The sequence below is a fragment of the Macrotis lagotis genome, chromosome 6 (assembly GCF_037893015.1).
Source record: "Macrotis lagotis isolate mMagLag1 chromosome 6, bilby.v1.9.chrom.fasta, whole genome shotgun sequence".
Taxonomy (NCBI): domain Eukaryota; kingdom Metazoa; phylum Chordata; class Mammalia; order Peramelemorphia; family Peramelidae; genus Macrotis; species Macrotis lagotis.
The window spans coordinates 130,317,903-130,337,179 of record NC_133663.1 but is presented as its reverse complement, the minus strand read 5'-3'; the positions used below and the strand labels follow the sequence as shown (position 1 = coordinate 130,337,179).

Below are 19,277 nucleotides of genomic sequence, written 5' to 3'. Positions count from 1 at the left end.
GTGCAATGTTTATAGTCAAAGGATATGAATAGAGTAATACTCAAAAGAAATCCAATTTTTCTGTAGCTACACAAAAAAATGCTTCATAGCATGAATAATAGAGGAACTTAAAGTTAATCAATTCTGATCTTTTTTGGCAAAGATAAGAAAAAGAAAAGTGACAAATGTCAGGGCAGTAGGAAAGAGGCAAATTGTTGCATTGTTGCAGGAACTGTGATTTGGTCTAGCTGTTCTGGGACAAAAAAAGTTACTAAATTGTGTATACCCTTTAATCTAGTGTTACCTCTAATAGGCCTAAGCCCCAAGATCTAAGAGGACAATATCTTTTATTTATAAAAAAAGATTTATGGCAACTCTTTTGTGGTGGATAAGAACTGGAAACTAAGGAGATACCCGTAAGTGATGTCTGAACACATTATGGCATATAAATATAAGAAATAATAAAAAAAAATATAATAATGAAAAAAAGCTGATATTCTGGGCTGGACCTGACAGACTCTACTAGCAGTTTATTTTTGATATAAGAATAAAATGAGACACAAAGTCATTTGACAGTTAACAAAGATTTACTTTTCACTTGCTCAGAAAGAATATTTGACAAGGATAGGCATGGGAATACTTGATTCAGCTAAGCAAGCCTATATTACCTATCATGATCCACCAACCAAACCTCTTAAGAACTCTCACCTCTCATTTCTTTGTAATTTCTTTTCTGCTCAGTTAATGAGGAAGGTGTGGTGTCTACAAAATATTTCAGCACCTTTTGAGGAAAAACTAGTCTTTTACATGTGTGGAGGAGGGGATTGAAATTTTGTGCTTACCACACCTGGGAACCATTTTTGATCACAACATTGTAAAAATCAATAATTTTCAAAAACTTTAAAATTCTTATCAATGCAGTGATTAACTTTGATTACAGAGGACCAAATATTGATGAGTGCTGCCCATCTCTTGACAGAGAAGTCATGGTCTAAATCTGCAAAATGAGACTTTTGGGGGGACATATTCAGTAGGGGCTCTTTTTTTTGCTTATTTGCTTGACTACTTATATTAGTAAACAGGAGTTTGGTGGTTTTTTTTGTTTTTTTTTTTTTACTTTTTGAGAGGGAGTCAAGGGCTATAAGGGACAAAGTATGTAAGGGCATATATCATCAGTCTGTGTTCTTTGGCTTCCATCTTCTGAATTTTACTCCTTGTCATGGAATCTTTTGGGTGCATATATTTTGTTGGCCACAATTGACTCTGTCTACAGTAGCTAATCCAGATTTATTTCCATGTCCAACAAATACTTGTGTGGCTGTTCATAAAAAAAAATTTAAAAAAAGAAGTTAGTTAACTGTCTTCATGGTCAAAATAGATTTTAAATTTTAATCTCAGAACTGTAAGTAACCTCATCATGCAGTCTGATTTGTTCCTGAACAAATGAAAATGAGCTCAGTAGTAATCTCTTAAATTCTTGTTCAGCTTTGAGTGATAATCAGTGATATAGAGCTCATTTTCTCCTGAGGTGCCCTCCTTTCCACTTTTTAGATAGTTTTTTTTTTTTGCTTTTATTTTTCCAATTACATGTAATGGTGGTTTTCAACAATTATTTTGATTTTACATTTTTCTCCCTCCTTCCCTTCCTGACAGAAAGAAGTGTTATATATGGACACTACAACTATAACCATGCTAAACATATATCCAAATTCAACATGTTGTAAGAGAAGAATCACATCCAAACAGAAGGAAAAAAAGAATTTAAGAAAGAATTGTTGTCATAAGATAACTTTTTTTTTTAATTTAAGATATTAAACTTTGGTCTGCATTTAAACTTCAAGTACCTTCTCTGGATATGAATGTTATTCTCCATCATAGGTCTTTTAGTATTGTACTGCAGAAATTATTAAGTCCATCATAGTTGAGCATCACCCCATGTTGCCATTAAGTGTGCATAATGTTCTGGTTCTGCTGTCTTCATTCAGCATCAGTTCATACAAGTCTTTCCAAGCTATTCTGAAGTCCCATCCTTCATTTCTTACAGAACAAGTGTTTCATCACATTCATATATCACAGTTTGTTCAGCCATTCCCCAATTGATGGATATCTCTTAAATTTCCAATTCTTTGCCATGACTAAATATTTTTGTATGTATGGGTTTTTGTCCTTTTTCTTGATCTTTTTGAAATACAGTGGTTTTAGATAGCTATAGTTTTTAGGAAACAATATAGAAATTAATTTTACCATGCTTCATTAATGATTTTTTTTAAAAAGTTAAATGATGATCTAATTTTTTTCTCTATAGTCTCATTTTATCTCTGCACTGACTGTTGTATTTGTAAACTCCAAATCACTGTCGTCACTTAAGATTGATGATACACCTGTAGATGATCCGTCCCTCAAGGTACTAGTGGCTAACAACAGTGATACACTCAAATTGTTAAAAATGAGCAGTTGTCCTCATGTCTCTCCAGCAGGTATGTTGTATTGTATTTGCTCATTATAGTTTGAACAAAAGTTGTGTGATAATATTAAATCAATAAATTACAAAACTGTACCTTTTTTGAGCATGGCAGATAAACTTGCTCTTGAATATGAGTCTTTCAAATATATAAAGGCTACTTTTCTCTTTTTAATCTTTTTTTTATACTAAGTATTACAAATTCATTTAGTCATTCTTTATGAGATGATTTCTATCAATATCCTTTCTCTCTGATGCCTAGAATGGAACACAGTATTCTAGGTGTGGACAGGTGCATTATAGAAGGCCCTTTCCTGTGATCTATGCATTGTAGTTGAATTTTTAAGTGCTATTTTACACTGCTGGAGAGTCAGTATGCTATCACTTATAGAGGAGTCGTCCTCGTAGTCAGAAAGACCTGGGTACAAATTCCATTTCTGATACATGTTGGCTGTGTGAAATCCTGTGTAAATCTCTTAACCTGGAGCCCCAAGGAGCTCCCTCAAACTAAAACTGTAGAGCAGGAGCCTCTCCAAATTGAAAGATGGAGCCTGCTAATCAGAAGTTGGTTTTCATTAATGAAATCACAGGTCTGTTACTGAGAAAAGGTTAACTATCAACTTATAACTACTTTCCCACATCTGCAACCTCTTTGAAATACATGTTTATAAGAGAGACCCTTGATGAAGCTATGAAAAAGGAATAGAAGGCTTTAACAAATAGTATTATACACCAGGGCTATTCAACCTTACTTTTCAAAGTTTTTATTACAACAATAGACAATATATTTTGATTTCTCATTCTATTGAGAGCTCTGTTCTTAGCTTGGCTTCTTCCTCTACTAAAGCATTCAGTAAACCCACAAGGGGCTACATAAAATCACACTTCGGGCTACAAGCAGCTCACAGGCTGCATTTTGGACAGCCCTGTTCTATACTCTGCTAATCAGGGTACATCTTCAATATTGTGGTCAATTCTGGCTATTACATATTAAAGGATATTGAAAATAGACTTTTGCTAGTCAAAATAATTCACTTAATCAAAAATCAGATTTGCAACATAAAGCTGCAATATCTATGGCTGTTTATTTGGTAGGGTATTTCCCTTGAGGTGAAGTCGGGTGCTATTTCAGCTGGGGGCCCATAGTTAAAAAGGAACATCAATAAGAAATCCAGATGAGTAGTAGTAGTATTCTTTTTCAAGCATTCTTCTGATTAGATTAAATCTAGTGTGGCACCATGCTAGAAAAAGGTACTAATGTGAGAAAGTTTCCCAATCAGAAAATTTCATGAAGACACACAAAAGGTTTTTTTGATTTTACTAAAGAGGTTCTAACTCATACCTATGCTTATTTGATCTTCAGATTCCAAATTTGGACTAACAAATGAAGTTTATGGTTAGTTTTCCTATTACCTTCTTCCCCCACCTAAAGGAACTGAAAAGAAAAAATAATCAGTTTATATTTCCTAATAATTTAGCACATCCTCACAAGACTATCCTTTTAGCCCATAATTAGTCTATTAATCATAAGTATTACATTATTACAATTAGCAAAATATCTGTGTTTCTAACAGCAATTAGTAAAATAAACTTCCATTTTTATTATACCTTGCTGGTCCCATAAAATTGACCTTGCAAATTGTAAACCTATTGTCTCCAGGGCTGGTGCTTTATCCACTGCCCCATCTAGCCGCCCCCACCCTATTGTCACCAAGGCAGATTTTAGTGCCTATTCCTTATGGTTGTGGTTATAAAACTTTAAAGAATCTGTCAGTATACCTTGAAAAATATTTATATTTAAGGAAAATTAGTGCCAAATCACACTGGACTCCATTCTTACCTTACATTTAAGTGCTTTTTTCTGATTTCTAACCACCTTTATTTGTGAAACCAGTGCCCGTAACTATTATTTTTCAGGCATGTTTGACTTTTTTGTGACTGCATTCAGGGGTTTCTTGGCAAAGATAATGGAGTGCTTGCTATATTTCTTTCTCCAGCTCAATTTGCAAATGAGGAAACTGAGGCATATAAGGTTAATTGATTTGTCTAGACTTTTCACAGCTCCTAAGTGGATGAGACTAGATTTGAATTCAGGTCCTTTTGACTCAGGGGCCTGTACTCTATTCACTGCACCATTTAGCTGCAGTAGTTACAGTATAGAGAGGATATTATAGGAAATTTCTCATCAACTTCTATTTAAATTTGGAATTCTAAATATTGAATATATTTACAATGAAATTTGGGGATTTTTTTCTCTAAGTCTGAAATTAGGTTGTAATTTGAAGCTAAGTAAATATAAGCAGATAAGTAGTCTAACTGGTCAGCTTTCAAAGTAATTACTAAAAATTTATTAGTAAGATGTTTAGACATTGTTTACATTGCTATTGCTATTATTGATAAATCATGGTTTGCAAATAGCACTCTTAAAAATAGATTTTGAGAATTTTTTTACATTGTCTGTATTCCCCTCTTTTTCTCCCCTTTCCATAGAATCCTCACTTAAAAATAAACTGAACACAAAAAAATGATCTGAAGCTTTGTCTTATACCCTCTGGATTCCCAACTCTACAAAGGAGATCTTATATTTTTTTTTTTGAGGGGCTAGGGTTCTTTATGATTTCACAACCTTTTTCCAATTTTTTAGTGGTTCTTGTCATGTACTTGGTGTGTATTGTTGTATATATGTCCTTTCCATGTACCTTGTGTATTTCTAGAAAGATAGTTTTCCTGGTTCTGCTTGCATCATTTTTCTGTTTCTCTTCATTCATGTTTGTCATTTCTTACAGTACATAATATTCCATTACATTTATGTGCCACAGTTTGTTTCGCTATTCCCCACCTCATGGATACCTATCTTGTTTCTAATTCTTTGCTATCACAAAAAGCTAATCTATTTCAGTGTATGACAGTCTTTTTTTTTTTGTCATGGGATATATACAAATAGCATTTTAAAGTTTAGACAATACTTTATATATGCTATCACCTTTGTTCCTGGTAACCACCCTGTTGTAGGGAGATAGTGCAAATATTTAGTCCCAATTTGCACATTAGAAAACTCAAGGTCACTTTAATTAAAGAAGTTAAAATTCTACTATACACCTTGCTTCATTCCATTAACACTGCCTTAAACTATTGTAGAGTTGTCTTACAATTTTTAAAGTTGCAATTATTATAAAAAGTACAATTTCAGTTTTGAATTGATTGAATGTTTTCTTTTCCCAGGTATCCTTTGTGTGGCTGACCAGTGTCATGGCTTACGTGAACTGGCCTTGAACTACCACCTCTTAAGTGATGAGCTGCTTCTTGCTTTGTCTTCTGAGAAACACGTCAGATTAGAACACTTGCGCATTGACGTGGTCAGTGAAAATCCAGGACAGACACACTTCCACACAATTCAGAAGAGCAGTTGGGATGCTTTTGTCAGACATTCACCTAAAGTAAATTTAGTGATGTATTTTTTTTTGTATGAAGAAGAATTTGACCCATTCTTTCGTTATGAAATTCCTGCCACCCATCTTTACTTTGGCAGATCAGTAAGTAAAGATGTGCTTGGCCGTGTTGGAATGACCTGCCCTCGTTTAGTTGAACTAGTAGTATGTGCTAATGGATTACGACCACTGGATGAGGAATTAATTCGCATTGCAGAACGTTGCAAAAATTTGTCAGCTATTGGACTAGGTGAATGTGAAGTTTCTTGCAGTGCCTTTGTTGAATTTGTGAAGTTGTGTGGTGGCCGTCTGTCTCAACTGTCCATAATGGAAGAAGTACTAATTCCTGACCAGAAGTACAGTTTGGAGCAGATTCACTGGGAAGTATCAAAGCATCTTGGTAGAGTTTGGTTTCCAGACATGATGCCCACTTGGTAAAGATTCATGCCAAAAGGCAATTTTAATAGCACCTTAAATTTGAGCATACCAAAATGAAAAAGCTGATTTAATGTAGTTTTAATATAATTATATGAACTTGTGGCATAGAAATTTGATATTTGCAGTCAGTGACTAATAAACAGGCTTAAATATTGATTATAATGTGGAAGACCCATGGGCCAGGTTTGGTCAGAAAAATCGTTTCTTTAGTCCAGTAGCAATCAGATATCAGTAAAAAAAAATCGATAGTGGTTCAGATATAAGAATAATCAACAGTTGTAAAGTTTAAATATATTAAGTCTGAGGAACTTGTTTACTACAGGTTATGAAATCCAAGTAGTAATAGGTTTTCAAAAATGTATTGTTCTCTATGCAGTTTTTTAAAATGTAAATTTGACAATTTTTAGGGTCTTCATACACCTGTTATAAGGTGACAAACATAGCTCAGGAAGACAAGGTTTATGGGAGATGGGTGTAGATGTTTTGCTCATGAAGATTGGCTGAGTTTTTCCTGTTTTTACACAGCCCAGTTTTTTCTTACTGTACATGTTTCTTGGGGGAAAATATGTATACACTTATTAGGCAAATTTTACAGTGGCTGTTGTTTAAGAACACAAATTAGAGCCAAGATCAAATTACCATAGGGCAAATGCACAAGGCGCATAAAGAAAAGCATTTGATTTACATTTTGAAAATTGCTTTGTAATCTACTAACCTTAAGTCTATCCTGTAACATGTAATACTATAAGTTGCACTTGAGGCATTTGTATGTAAGGAATGTTTAACCAATTTTCTTTGGTTTTTGTATATTGTTTTAACTAATTTTAAGGTTATAACAAATTCATAATGGCATACTATTTAAAAAGCCAAATCCAAAGTATAAGTCAGCTCTAAAATGTTTATAAATTATATGAAAGATTATCAGATTGTAGTAAGTCTTAATGTGGCTTATTTTTCTTTTAGGGATTGTACAGCTAAATTGTGTAAGATATTTTGGTTTTATTAATCATACATGGAGCTCCAAATGTATATTTTTAGGGTGAGCTATAATAAATTTAAAAGGCACATTTAAGCTTGTAATTCTGTTTTTTGAGTGAATATTGCTAAGTGGATAATCATTTTAGTAGGACAAAGTTTCAGTAGCAATCATGTTACTTTAAATGAGTATTTTCCAAATTAATTGTCACTTTAAATTTGTCATTTTAAGTTGCCTCCACCTCTCCAAAGGTAGTAATATATTAGATAATCCCTAAAAATATTAAGTTTTATTTTCAAACATCTGATTTCTTAGGCTTTAAATAAACTTTGGTTCTGGGGACCAATGCTAAATATTTCCCTCTTTGGGAAAAATTGAAAGAGCACTAACATCTACTGAGGCAGCTAGATGGCACAGATAGAGCACTGGCCCTGGAGTCAGGAGTACCTAAGTTTAAATGTGGCCTCAGATGAATAAATTTTTTTAAAAAAGTAATTTATTCCTGATAATATAAATTGATGCTTAAACTATTTCTGAAATATTGATGAAAGTAAGTTCATCTTAGCAGTTGTGGCTGCTTTTTATAAATTGTATCTATTTCAAAATAGGATTGCATTTTGAATAGAGCAATTCATGGTCTTAAAAAAAAATCTTGATTTGCCTTAGGATTTTAAAGTGAGAGAAACTTAGTCTTTAGCCATATGTAAATAAGAAGAAATAATAAAATAGTCCAAATTTAAACATTAATAACAAGTAAACTCTAATGGTTATTTTACACACATGAACACACATACACCTTCATAAGTTTGACTTTTAACAGAAATGAATGTTAAATACTTGGGCATAAAAGAGGTATAGATGTCCTTGAACATCTTTGTAAATGGATTTGACACAACAAATTCTAACCAAAGGTTTATTTGGAAGTTTACATTATGTAAAGGTTGATTTGTATGATGCTTGAAATAATTTCAATTTACAAAAATATGCATAACATTTAAGATCAATGTTTTATGCTCGATAACTTCTACTTGAAAATATAGTTTCTAATTCTTGGTGTATTGCCATAAGCAAACAGCTATGTAAGCATTTAAAACTCAAGTTAGATTCAGTTTCAGTAATATTCTAGTTTAGAGAAATTTTATTTAATGTTTACTCAGTTTAATAGGAGTATAAAAATTAAAGAATTTCTTATTTTTGAAAAAAATCTTATCTATTGCCAACTTATACCCACAGAGGCATCAAAGACAATGATAAAATAGTACTGTATTCAGCCTCTAAGGAGAGAAAATGAATTAAATTTCTATTAATAACCATTAACCTTTCTCACTTATTAGTGCCTTTTATTCCTCTTCATTGCAGCTTTTAAAGATCTTAAGAAATCTAATACTTTTATTTTGCTACTATAGCAAAATCTTAATTTTCTGGGAAAGGATCTTTTCTAACAAAGGCAGCTGAGGATTTGGGGTTTCATTTTGTTTTGGTAACTTAACAAATTCAACAGAAATGGTAGCCTGCTGCACATTTCAGTGACAAAACACATGCATTATTTTACATGTGAGGGCATTGAAGCACACAGAAGTCAGGGCGCCTATTCTCTGTTATACTGACCTAAATATAATAAAATTTTGATACAGAACTTCAGCTTTCTCATTCAGTGCATTTTGACCTTTTCAAATCAGGCTTTGGGAACCACACCAGAATTAGTCTGTACAGATTGCAGACTTTTATCTCCCATCCTCTCACCAAAAAGCTGTAGGCAAACTTTTACAATTATCAGGTATAAGAGTTACAAGGAGCTCTTTCTTTTTAAACTAGATGCCATACCCCTTGCCAGTACCTAAAATTAATTTAATTTAATAGGGTCTATAATTTCAGTTTAAAAAAAAGGTTCATAAAGAAATTGTTGATTTTAATCACTTTTGAATGGTGATGGCTATAACACTGACTTAGTCCCAGCTCAGGAGAAAAAGCTGAACTTGTCAGTTCAGGTTTCCCCTACTTTGCTTGTGCTCAATCTGTATAAAGATCTTTTTGTTGCATAGCTACATGACTTAGCAGGAATGTTACCACCAAAATGAATGGTACTACCAATTATGCAGGATTTGTTACCACTAAAATAAATGATGAACACTAGCACTAATGCAGAATTTTTTAAGGTCTAAACCAACTAAACCCACAGCTGACTTTGCTTAAAGGCTCATTCCCTGAAGATTAAGATTTCATTTTAAGTTTAAGCCTTTAAAAGCTGCATTTTTTCCTTTCCTTAGAAGCAAATAAAAGAATGATTAAGTTTATAAAATATAATAATCAATATGGCATTCATGGTATTCTTTCAATTAATTGTACCAGCTTACCAGTACTAAGCAAAAGCTCCTTAAGTACATTCACCAAACCTAGGAATACATAATCACCAATTATGGATTTACAAATATTTTGCAAATAATACCTACAGAATATTAAATTCAATAGAGCTCCCAATATGTTAAGGAGGCAAGTGACTGATAGATAGATCTAAATTATTTTCTGGCTACTACTTAAAAGTTTTCAGTATGATCTCCCTTCACACTCTTTCTCACTTTTATCTACTACAATTTAAAATAAGTCTTTTCTCCCTTTGTCAACTTGTAATAATGCTTCACAGAAGTTGTGTGAATTAGAAAACCCCCAAAACTATTTTCTCCTAGCAACATTTTGGCAATATGACAATTACATCTGAAGATGTTATCATTTTTCAATGAGGTTTCACAATATTAATATGTAATTAATACAAGTATCTTCAGACAGAACAAATAATCCCCCTGCTTATTTGTTTCACCAGTTTTCCAGAGTGGATGGCTAACTTCACAGGTGTTTTTTTTTCAAGTGTATAAGCTCTATACTTGCCTCCTAGAGGAATACCTTTACAAATCAGCCATGCCTTTTAAAAAGGCATGCTTTTTCAAAAATGGCTATAGCTAAAACTGATAAATGGGCAAGGTTAATTTTTGGCATCACTGAATGAGTGATAATTGAGGAGTACTGTTGCTTCAGTAGAGAGTTAAAACACAACATAGGAGATGAACATTGTTACTTATCCTAGGGTATCATTGTTTGTTAGTGAGGCAGAAAAATAAAACTCATAAAATATTTAAGGACAGTGCCCACAGGTATTCAGATGTTTTAACCATGAAGCACTATTTACACAGATATTGCAAAACCTAAGAAGTTCTGAAGCCCAAAATCTGAGGTTTTCTTGTCACTGAAAGGAACTTACACATCTGCCATATTAAAGAGAGGAAAAGAGTCTGAGAAACTCCAAGAGACAGAACTCATCTGCACACTTGGTTCCAAAGGCACTATAAAATTATTACAAAATGTAATAATGCTTAAGGGTTCTAAGTGGTGTGCAGAACAAAACAGATGTGACCTTAGCACTGTTGTTGTTATGTTTATTAAGCAGCTACAGTGCTTAATTAGGCACCATAAAACAATCTGTTTAATATTAGCCCTAGCCCTAAATACTGGGACTCTTCTTTCATTTTAATGTAGCCAAATAATCCAAGGCTAACTCTTGTCAATATAATACTGTTATTAACTTCTCCCCACCCCACTCCCAAGAAATATTAACAGGCAAAATGATCTGAGTTTCAATCGCCTTGCCCCTTAAAAACATATGAAAGGGGTTAGCTAGGTGGTGCAGTGGATAGAGTACCAGCCCTGGAGTCAGGAAGACCTGAGTTCAAATGAGACCTCTGACAATAATTCCCGAGCTGTGTGATCTTGGGCAAGTCACTTAACCCCATTGCCTTGCAATAACCAAAAAAAAACCCCCACAACAAACCTATGAAAGGAGAATAGACTTGGATGATCTATAATGGGACCAAATCAATAACCATTGATATTTCCCTCTTCAATGTCCCAATGTCTTAGAAATCAGGGTGTTGTTTGGTAAAGGAATTTCTTCATATGTTATCTTTATAAAGGGAGGTTTCATAGGTAAAAACCAATATTCAAAATTATAAAACAAATAAAAGTGTCTGTGTATAAGCACTGAATCAAAAATTTTCACAAGACTTAACAAAAATTCTTTAGCTGACAAATGAGGTCGAAATGGGTAATAAAATGTCTTTATAGCTGTAGCCAAAGTCTTGTTTCCTGCAGGTCCAAAAATAGAGGTTTCATTTCCCACATATGTAGGTTCTCCACTGTAGAGAAATATTCTGGTATAGTTGGTTTCTATCTTCTTAAACTTGGCCCCAAGTTCAGCCAACTTCTTATATGTTCTTAATACAAATTTGGAACAGTCATAAGATTCAAACCATGTTGTTGACTCTTTTTGTGGACTGGCTTGGACAGTCCATGTTTCATAATAAATACCTGTTTCATTATCCTGTTTCACCCAATTTGCCATTTGGTTAAATATTTTTCCTATTTTGGGAAAAGAAAAAAGATTCATAATTATTATATATAAGCATATCAGTACATATGAAATTTGCATTTCAAAGCAGGGATTCAAACTTATCCAATCATATGTCACCTATGTCAAAGCAAGCAATATTTCATTATCTTTTAGGAAGAAAGGTAAAAAGGATAATAACAATAGACTTTTATATAGCACTTTACAAACAATTCTCAGAGCCTAATACCAACTCTAAGGTTAGGAACTACTCTAAAATCCCATTTTTCAAATGCAACAGACTCAGAAAAGTTAGTTGATTTGCCTATAGTAACACTGCATGTTACCATACACTTAATCCACTAGGTTAAACTGCCTTATTAATTCATTAATTTTATAATTATAAGCTCAGAATTTAGAGCTAGAAAGGAACTTAGAAATTATCTAGTCCAACCTTTTATAGATGAGGAAAATGAACTTCAGTAATGAAGTCATTTATCAGGCCTTTAGTTATAAAGTTCACATAAATTGAAGCACTCACTTCTTCCTGAATGTTATCATTAAACAGCACCAATCCAAAGGAAAAAGCTGAGCAGGGAAATTGGGATGGAAGATGATAGATAAGTGACAAAACAGAAGGCAGAAAAGTAAAAGATGTGTCAGAAAAGATCAGGAATGAGATAGTGAAGGAGGGAAAGATTTGAACAATTCTGTAAGTATAATCTATAAAAAATTATTTGACTTAAAGCTCTACCTTTTTTGTTTTTAACTACCTTTAACAGCATCAGATCTTTACTAGAATTAGTTCTGAATTTTTAAAGTACCAAAAAAACTTACAGCTCTGTCGAATTTCTACTGGTTTTTTTTTTTGTTTTTTTTTTAGGTTTTTGCAAGGCAAATGGGGTTAAGTGGCTTGCCCGCCCAAGGCCACACAGCTAGGTAATTATTAAGTGTCTGAGACCGGATTTGAACCCAGGTAACTCCTGACTCCAAGGCCGGTGCTTTATCCACTACGCCACCTAGCCGCCCCTCTACTGGAGTTCTTAACCCATCTTGTGTTTGTTTTACCCAAGGACAGCATTAACTATGAGAACACATACATTCAATACTTAATTCTGTTTGGCTATCTCTGCACTTGTTCATGATCCTGGACATTTTAAAACATATGCCTGGCTTGGTCAGGTGGTATATTCTGAAAGTAAAAAGATGGATTGTGTGACTACATAAAAATTTCTTCAGAGAATGATTTACCATTTCACTTGGATACATTGACTTTCATGTGATTTTGCTCTCTTCTTTGAAAACAAGAATGTAAAATTAACATTCATAATTGTGGAACCTCCTTATAATCATTTCACTATTCATATTAAAAAAAAATGGAGCTGGAAGAGGCACTTGAGGGCACCTAATCTAACAGATTCTTTTTTTTAAATTTATTTTTAGATTTTTTGCAAGGCAATGGGGTTACATGGCTTGCCCAAGGCCACACAGCTAGATAATTATTAAGTGTCTGAGGCTGGATTTGAACTCGGGTACTCCTGACTCCAGGGCCAGTGCTCTATCCACTGTGCCACCTAGCTACCCTGTAACAGATTCTTTCAATAGAATAGGTCCAGAGAAATAAAACTCTTCAAGTATTTTAAGATTAAAAGTCAAGTTCTCTGAATCCAAATCAAAGAGTCTTTGCAATTTGGATTCTCCTAGACTTTAGTCCCAGGGACAGGAAAGGGACAGAAAACAGCAAGGCATGTTGGATTCACAAGCTAGGAAAAATGTTGTTTTGTCCATATGTTACAAGCACACCTACATGTTAGAAATGTCACTATCATATACATATTATACACAATACATATGTGCTCATAAACTAGAAACCAGCTCAAAGTTATATCTAGTTAACTACTTAGAGGACATTGAAGCTAAAATTTTCTGCTTCCTAATATAGTTATTTTTTCTATTAATAGTAGAAACAGTGACAGTTTAATCTTATCACATTTAATATCAAATAGTGACCAAAATAAAAAAAAATAGCTTAATAACAGAAAGCTTTGTTCAATTACAAAAGCTAATTTGTCTCATTCTTATCAGTACCACATCTAGGAAGTAGAGGCATCCCAGAGCCTCAAACACAATACTGCAAGCAGTTCACTCATTTTCAATAAATTTACAATGTAGATATGCTAATTTTTAAATTATTTATATTAATTATTAATTCATTCCATTAGTAATATACAATATTTTACATGAATAATATTTTGGTTTAATAGTAAGTGGTTTCAGACACAAATTTTATAGATGCTTTCTAAAACTATTTAAAAAAATAAGGAGCTTCTCTTAATGAAAGCTGTTTTTAATATCTCTATGCTTATACTATCAGTCAAGTGCTATCATGTTTTCAAAACCTACCTGATATGGTTGCTATCAGAACCAAGGTTCCATTTTGTTTCCAGTGAAAATCATCAATACCTTCAAAAAAACAGGCAGCTCCCTGATTACACCAGAATGGTGCATTCATTTCAGGTCGGAGATGGGGAAATGTGCAGTTTCCGAGTTGGAAAAGTTCGTACCATTCCATGGTGTAGTTCTTGCCTGTCATAGTATTTCTGAATCCAATAGCATCATGCATAATATTCTGTGTAAAAATGTCAGATATAAAAATAGCTGCAAAATAAGAGTCTATCTCCTGTGCTCTAGGTTTGAATGTTCTTCAAAGCTTTGTTCTGGGTTCTTTAATGACCGGCGGGCAATTTCCAGTCCCCACATGTTCAAATATCTATCTCTACAGAGATGACTTGCAAATTTATAAATCCAACCTTAATCTTTCCTCTGAATTCCTTTCCTGGATCTCTAGCTACTGGTTTGTTACACATCTCCACCTCTATGTGCCATCAAAATCTCAAATTCAATAGCAATTGTTTATTAAGAACCTCTTCTATAGGTAAGGGATAAAATATAAGAGACAAAACTGAAATAGTCCCTTCCTTTGAGGTACTTACAATCCCACTTTAACAGGTCTTAAATGTCCAAAATGGAAATTAGGATCTCTCTCCATCCAACCATCTCTCCTTTAAGCTTCCCTATTTCTATTGGGGGGGGGGGCAGTCTTGGAGTCTCTGCTCCTCCCTAGTCTCTGCTCCTCCCTTCTATATTTAATCAGCATATAAACCTTGTCAGGTGTGCCTGCACAATGTTTGCCATGCCCATCCTGTCAGCTTCCCAACTGAAGCACCTGGCCAGCTCAGCTGGCCTCCTCCCCAGACCTTCCCATTGACCTTGATCCTGCTACTGATCTCTCCAGAGAGCATGGTCTCAGTCTGAGCATTCTATTTATTCCCTTGCTAAAAATTCTTTGATAAATCACAAACTCCTAAGTCAGGCATTGAAAACATGATTCTAAGTCAAGTCATTTAGTCTGCATTTCAGTTGGCCAAAAGCTGCTAGCTGAACTATTCATTCCATCTCCTGTCTTAGCACCTTTATAAACTTTCCTCTGGACCTGGGACACATTTCTTCCTCAGATTTTCTCCTGTGATGCTGTTTCAAGCCTTGACATCCTACCTCCAGATCCCAGTAGGAAAGTACTCTATTTTCTGGATTAACAGAAAAATTGCTTAACATGTCTATACTCCAACATACTTCAAAAAAGATTTAAGCACTAAAAATATACAAAACCTAATATACTTAGAATGATCTACTGTACATAGTTTGAATACACTAGAAATGCCAAAGCTTAAAAATCTCTGAACTAATCTGTTTTGTTGACCGTAGCATTAATGCTTTTTTAAATTCAAAATTTATTAGGGTGCTTAGTGTTTGTTGTCATCAAAATGATTGAGACTATTTTGATTCACAACTTTTTACTAAGTAGTATAACTGGTCTAAATGGAATCAATATAAATTATATACATATATATATACATGTATATATATGTATATATATACACACACACACGCACACCTACATGTATACGTAAATAAGACATAAATTTGCATGTATATGTGTGTGCACACATATATATATATAAACAGAATTTAAATGGTTTTCCTCCAAATCAAACTGCACTCCACAATTCAGAGCCATGACAAAATAAAGGTCCATTCTTACCAAATGTCCCAGGAGATCACCATATTTAAATTCCCATACTGGGGCTTGTAATCGAAAGACTTCTAGGATATCATCATCCTTCATAACTGGGATAGGAGAACCAGTTGGGCAGAAAGTATATTGAGCTTGACAATAAGGATCTGGTTTAGGACGGAATTCAAAACGCCTTCATTAAGGAAAAAAAAAACAAACTTGAAATTCACGTAGTCTTATACATTTAAAAAATTCAAATTTTATTTGAAGTTTATTTTATGTAAACAGTCCAACTTTCTCCCTTTATACATGAAGAAATTGAAGCCTATAGAGGTTAAATGATCTGAGGTTCAAGTCACACCTCAAGCTATGTGACCTTGAGCAGTTCATTTAATAATTATAAATCTCAAATTTCCTTTATTGTAAAAATAGGGACGTATATACTACCTTCCTCACAGAGCTATTATGAGGATCAAATAAGGTAGCACAGTAAAAGATTCTGTAATTATAAAACGCTAAAAATGTAAAGAGCAGAACTATAATAACAAAATGACAAATATATCTTAATACACTTTCTCCTACTTATATATTTTGGAAAAGTTCTTATTTCCAATCACTCTCAGATCACTGAGTTTTGAGGGAAATGGGATTAAAAAATCATACCAACCAAATTTACATAGTATATTTATTATAAGCTAAAATAACTATATAATAATCTAATAAAGATATAATAATCTAAATAACACATAATTATTCCAACACTATTGGTCACTTTGTTCTATCTAGGAACTTGAGAGAATTTTGATCTTCAGTTCTATAGTAAATATACTTTTTATATAAGAACTTATAAATACAATCTTCCTCTTTATGTTTAAAGAGAAGTCCTCTTTATACAGCAGAGTAATGAGCATGGGAGTTTCTAAATATTTGTCGTACAAAAAAACATAAAAAATCAATATAGCACTTAAGATTTACAAAATCCTTTCCTGAGATGGTTTAAACATAAGTCATTACTTCAAAACTGGATTTTGTGAGAAGGACCTCCTGCAACAAGGCTGAAAGCAACCTACTTATTGTCTCTGAGAGGCTAGGCAGCTTGCCCATGGTGACTCCTTACTAAATATAAATAGCAAGGGCTAGACATGAACCTAGGTCTATGGAACTCCAAGTCCAGCCCTCCACCCACTACTCCATAAACCCTATCACTACAGATTACATAATTGTAATTGATAGAATGCTTTGACATTTGCAAAGAACTTTACCTAGATTCTCTCTGAGCTTCACAGCAATCTAGTGAGGGAGCTATTACTGGTATCTCCATTTTACAGATGAAAAACTGCCTGGCACATGGGGAGCCCTTAATAAATGATTCTTGATTTGGTCAGACAGTATCAGAGGAGGAATTCAAAGCTAGGTCTTCCAGACTCTTAGTTTGGTACTCTCCATGGATTGAGCTAAGTGGCCCAGTGGTTAGAGTATGGGTCCTGAAGTCAGGAGGACCTGAGTTCAAATGTGACATCAGACACTTAATAGCCAGCTGTGTGACCTTAGGCAAGTCACTTAAATCACAAAGCCCTGCCAAAAAAAAAAGTATCTTGGACCTAATACTTTCACTTCCCCTAATTTATTCAGTTTGCTTCCTAGAAAAGTCCCCTTTTCTACAAACTGTAAAGGGATTGTCTCATTTAAGGCCAATCTAAAGGTCTGATGAAGAAACAAATTTCCAGCACATATGTACTTTTCATATATAACTAGATGTAGATCCATAGGCCAAAGATGTTGGTATATTCTTATATCCAACTGCTTTGCCTTTAGGGAACTGAGCCAGTGGCCTGCTCTTTTCTAATTCACTGAATGAAGAAATTGGACTAAAAATCTCTTAAGTCCCTTTCAGTATTAACATGCCACGAACCATCAATATTTAGCGCACCTAATGCTGTTTGACCACCTACAGAAATGTTAAAAATCAAATCTGTAGGATGAGGAGGGGTTGGGTCGGGTCCCAGGTATCAAACTCTCACAGGGCACAAAACTCCAATGTGGCAGGAACCAGATTTAAATTTAACTGGGAAACAAAAATACAATACAACATGTTAATTATGTTATTTTCTGGTTTTCTAAAGCTATTCCATTTCTATTCGAGTTTGACACCATCAGACTAGGGGACCTATAAGGTCGCTTCCAGTTCTACATTTATTATAGGCTAATGAACTTTTACCTCTTAAAATTTCATGGACACACACCCAACAGGGGTATGTAGTGATGATGATGCCCGTCTTCCCCCTCTCAGAGAAGACCTACCCTGACATGAGGGAGCTGATGCCACGACATGATTGGGTGGGGGGGGGGGGCTGGGCTAAGTCACCAGCCTCCCTTTCTCCTCCAGAGCCGAGTCCAGTGGCCAGTAGGAATCAGGAGGACTGGAGACTTGCCCACGGTCCCCCAGCTAGTCAAGGCCTCAGGCCCCATTTGAACTGGGGTGTTGGAGACTGAGCCAGCTGGAAATCTGAGGAGCCATGGAGGAAGTCCAGAAAGGGGGAACCTGCAGAGAATCTGTGCCATGTGGCAGTAACTGGCCCATCGGGGCGCTGTGACGGAGCAGAAGGCACAGACTGTCAGGGGCTGAGGCCCCCGTAGCATCCTCACGTGTCCCCTTGGGGGGGTGGGCCTGCTTTGAAGTCGGGGGGGGGGGGCTGTCACCCTGCTTCCTGCAAATCGATATCCGTTTTACTCAATTGTTTTTTTAAACGGAGGGCGAGGAGCTCTGGAAATAAGCCCTTCATTTTCTGGCCTTTTACCCTCCTCTTCCTCCTCCGGTCTCGCTTCTAACCGGTCCAAGGCTCAGGGGGCCCAGAGCAGGGCTTTCCCGGCGCCAACCCCAGGCCTTGGTGCGCGCGCAGCCACACGTGACCCGCCCTTCCGGTCTGCACGTGACCCGCCCTTCCGTCCACAGCGCGCCCAGTGCGGGAGGACGCATGCGCACTCACCTGTAGGGGACCGGCCATTGTCGCCTCTGCTGCTGCTGCTGCTGCTGCTGCTGCTGCCGGAAACCACTGCCGCCCCAAGCCGAGGGCAAATCAGCGACCACCGCCAGCCAAAGCAATGCCAGGGCCCAGGGGGCCTGGCCGCCGCCCTCCCTCCCCCCTCCCCGAGTCCTAGGCCGCATGCCCACGCCGTGCCGAATCGGAGCCTTCCAGGCCCCGGACCCGTAGTCTCCAAAGCGACGGAGCATGCGTGGAGCAGTTAGCGCATGCTCAGTTTGGAGTTCCCTAACCTCGGGTTCCTTCCTGTGTCACGTGCCCTCCCCTCCCCCCGTGACTCTAGCACTTCCCACGTGATGGGCGGGGAGGGCGCTGCGGCCTCCCTTCCCCCCAGGGCGGGGCAGGGTTCATTCCCGGCTCCACTTTACTGAGGCGCAGAGAGGAATTCGAATCCAGCCCCCAACCCCAGAACTGGTGCTTCCACCCCCAGTCCTAAAGGGCCTCATGATTCTTGTCCTGGAATGGCCATGAAATACAATTATTCCACCTCCCTCCAGTGGGCTC

At 35.8% G+C, this 19,277-nt stretch overlaps 2 protein-coding genes across 5 annotated transcripts in view; one reads left to right on the top strand and one right to left on the bottom strand.

The window, feature by feature from the left end:
* The window catches only part of FBXL3 (F-box and leucine rich repeat protein 3), a 33,660-nt gene extending 20,735 nt beyond the window's left edge, over positions 1-12,925 (top strand). For all 4 annotated transcript variants that reach the window (XM_074191853.1, XM_074191851.1, XM_074191852.1 and 1 more), the window contains 2 exons: positions 2,285-2,456; positions 5,663-12,925. In XM_074191853.1, coding sequence (XP_074047954.1) covers positions 2,285-2,456; positions 5,663-6,306 — 816 coding nt within the window. In that variant the 3' untranslated portion in view covers positions 6,307-12,925. The remainder of the gene's footprint in view (positions 1-2,284; positions 2,457-5,662) is intronic.
* Positions 1,465-18,979, bottom strand: CLN5 (CLN5 lysosomal BMP synthase). The gene is made up of 4 exons (XM_074191854.1): positions 18,720-18,979; positions 15,760-15,925; positions 14,061-14,286; positions 1,465-11,689 (listed from the first exon to the last, which is right to left on the bottom strand). Exons 1-4 carry the CDS (start codon positions 18,962-18,964, stop codon positions 11,172-11,174), a joined length of 1,155 nt encoding a protein of 384 aa, XP_074047955.1. The 5' UTR covers positions 18,965-18,979; the 3' UTR covers positions 1,465-11,171.
* Between the last annotated feature and the right edge of the window lie 298 nt (positions 18,980-19,277).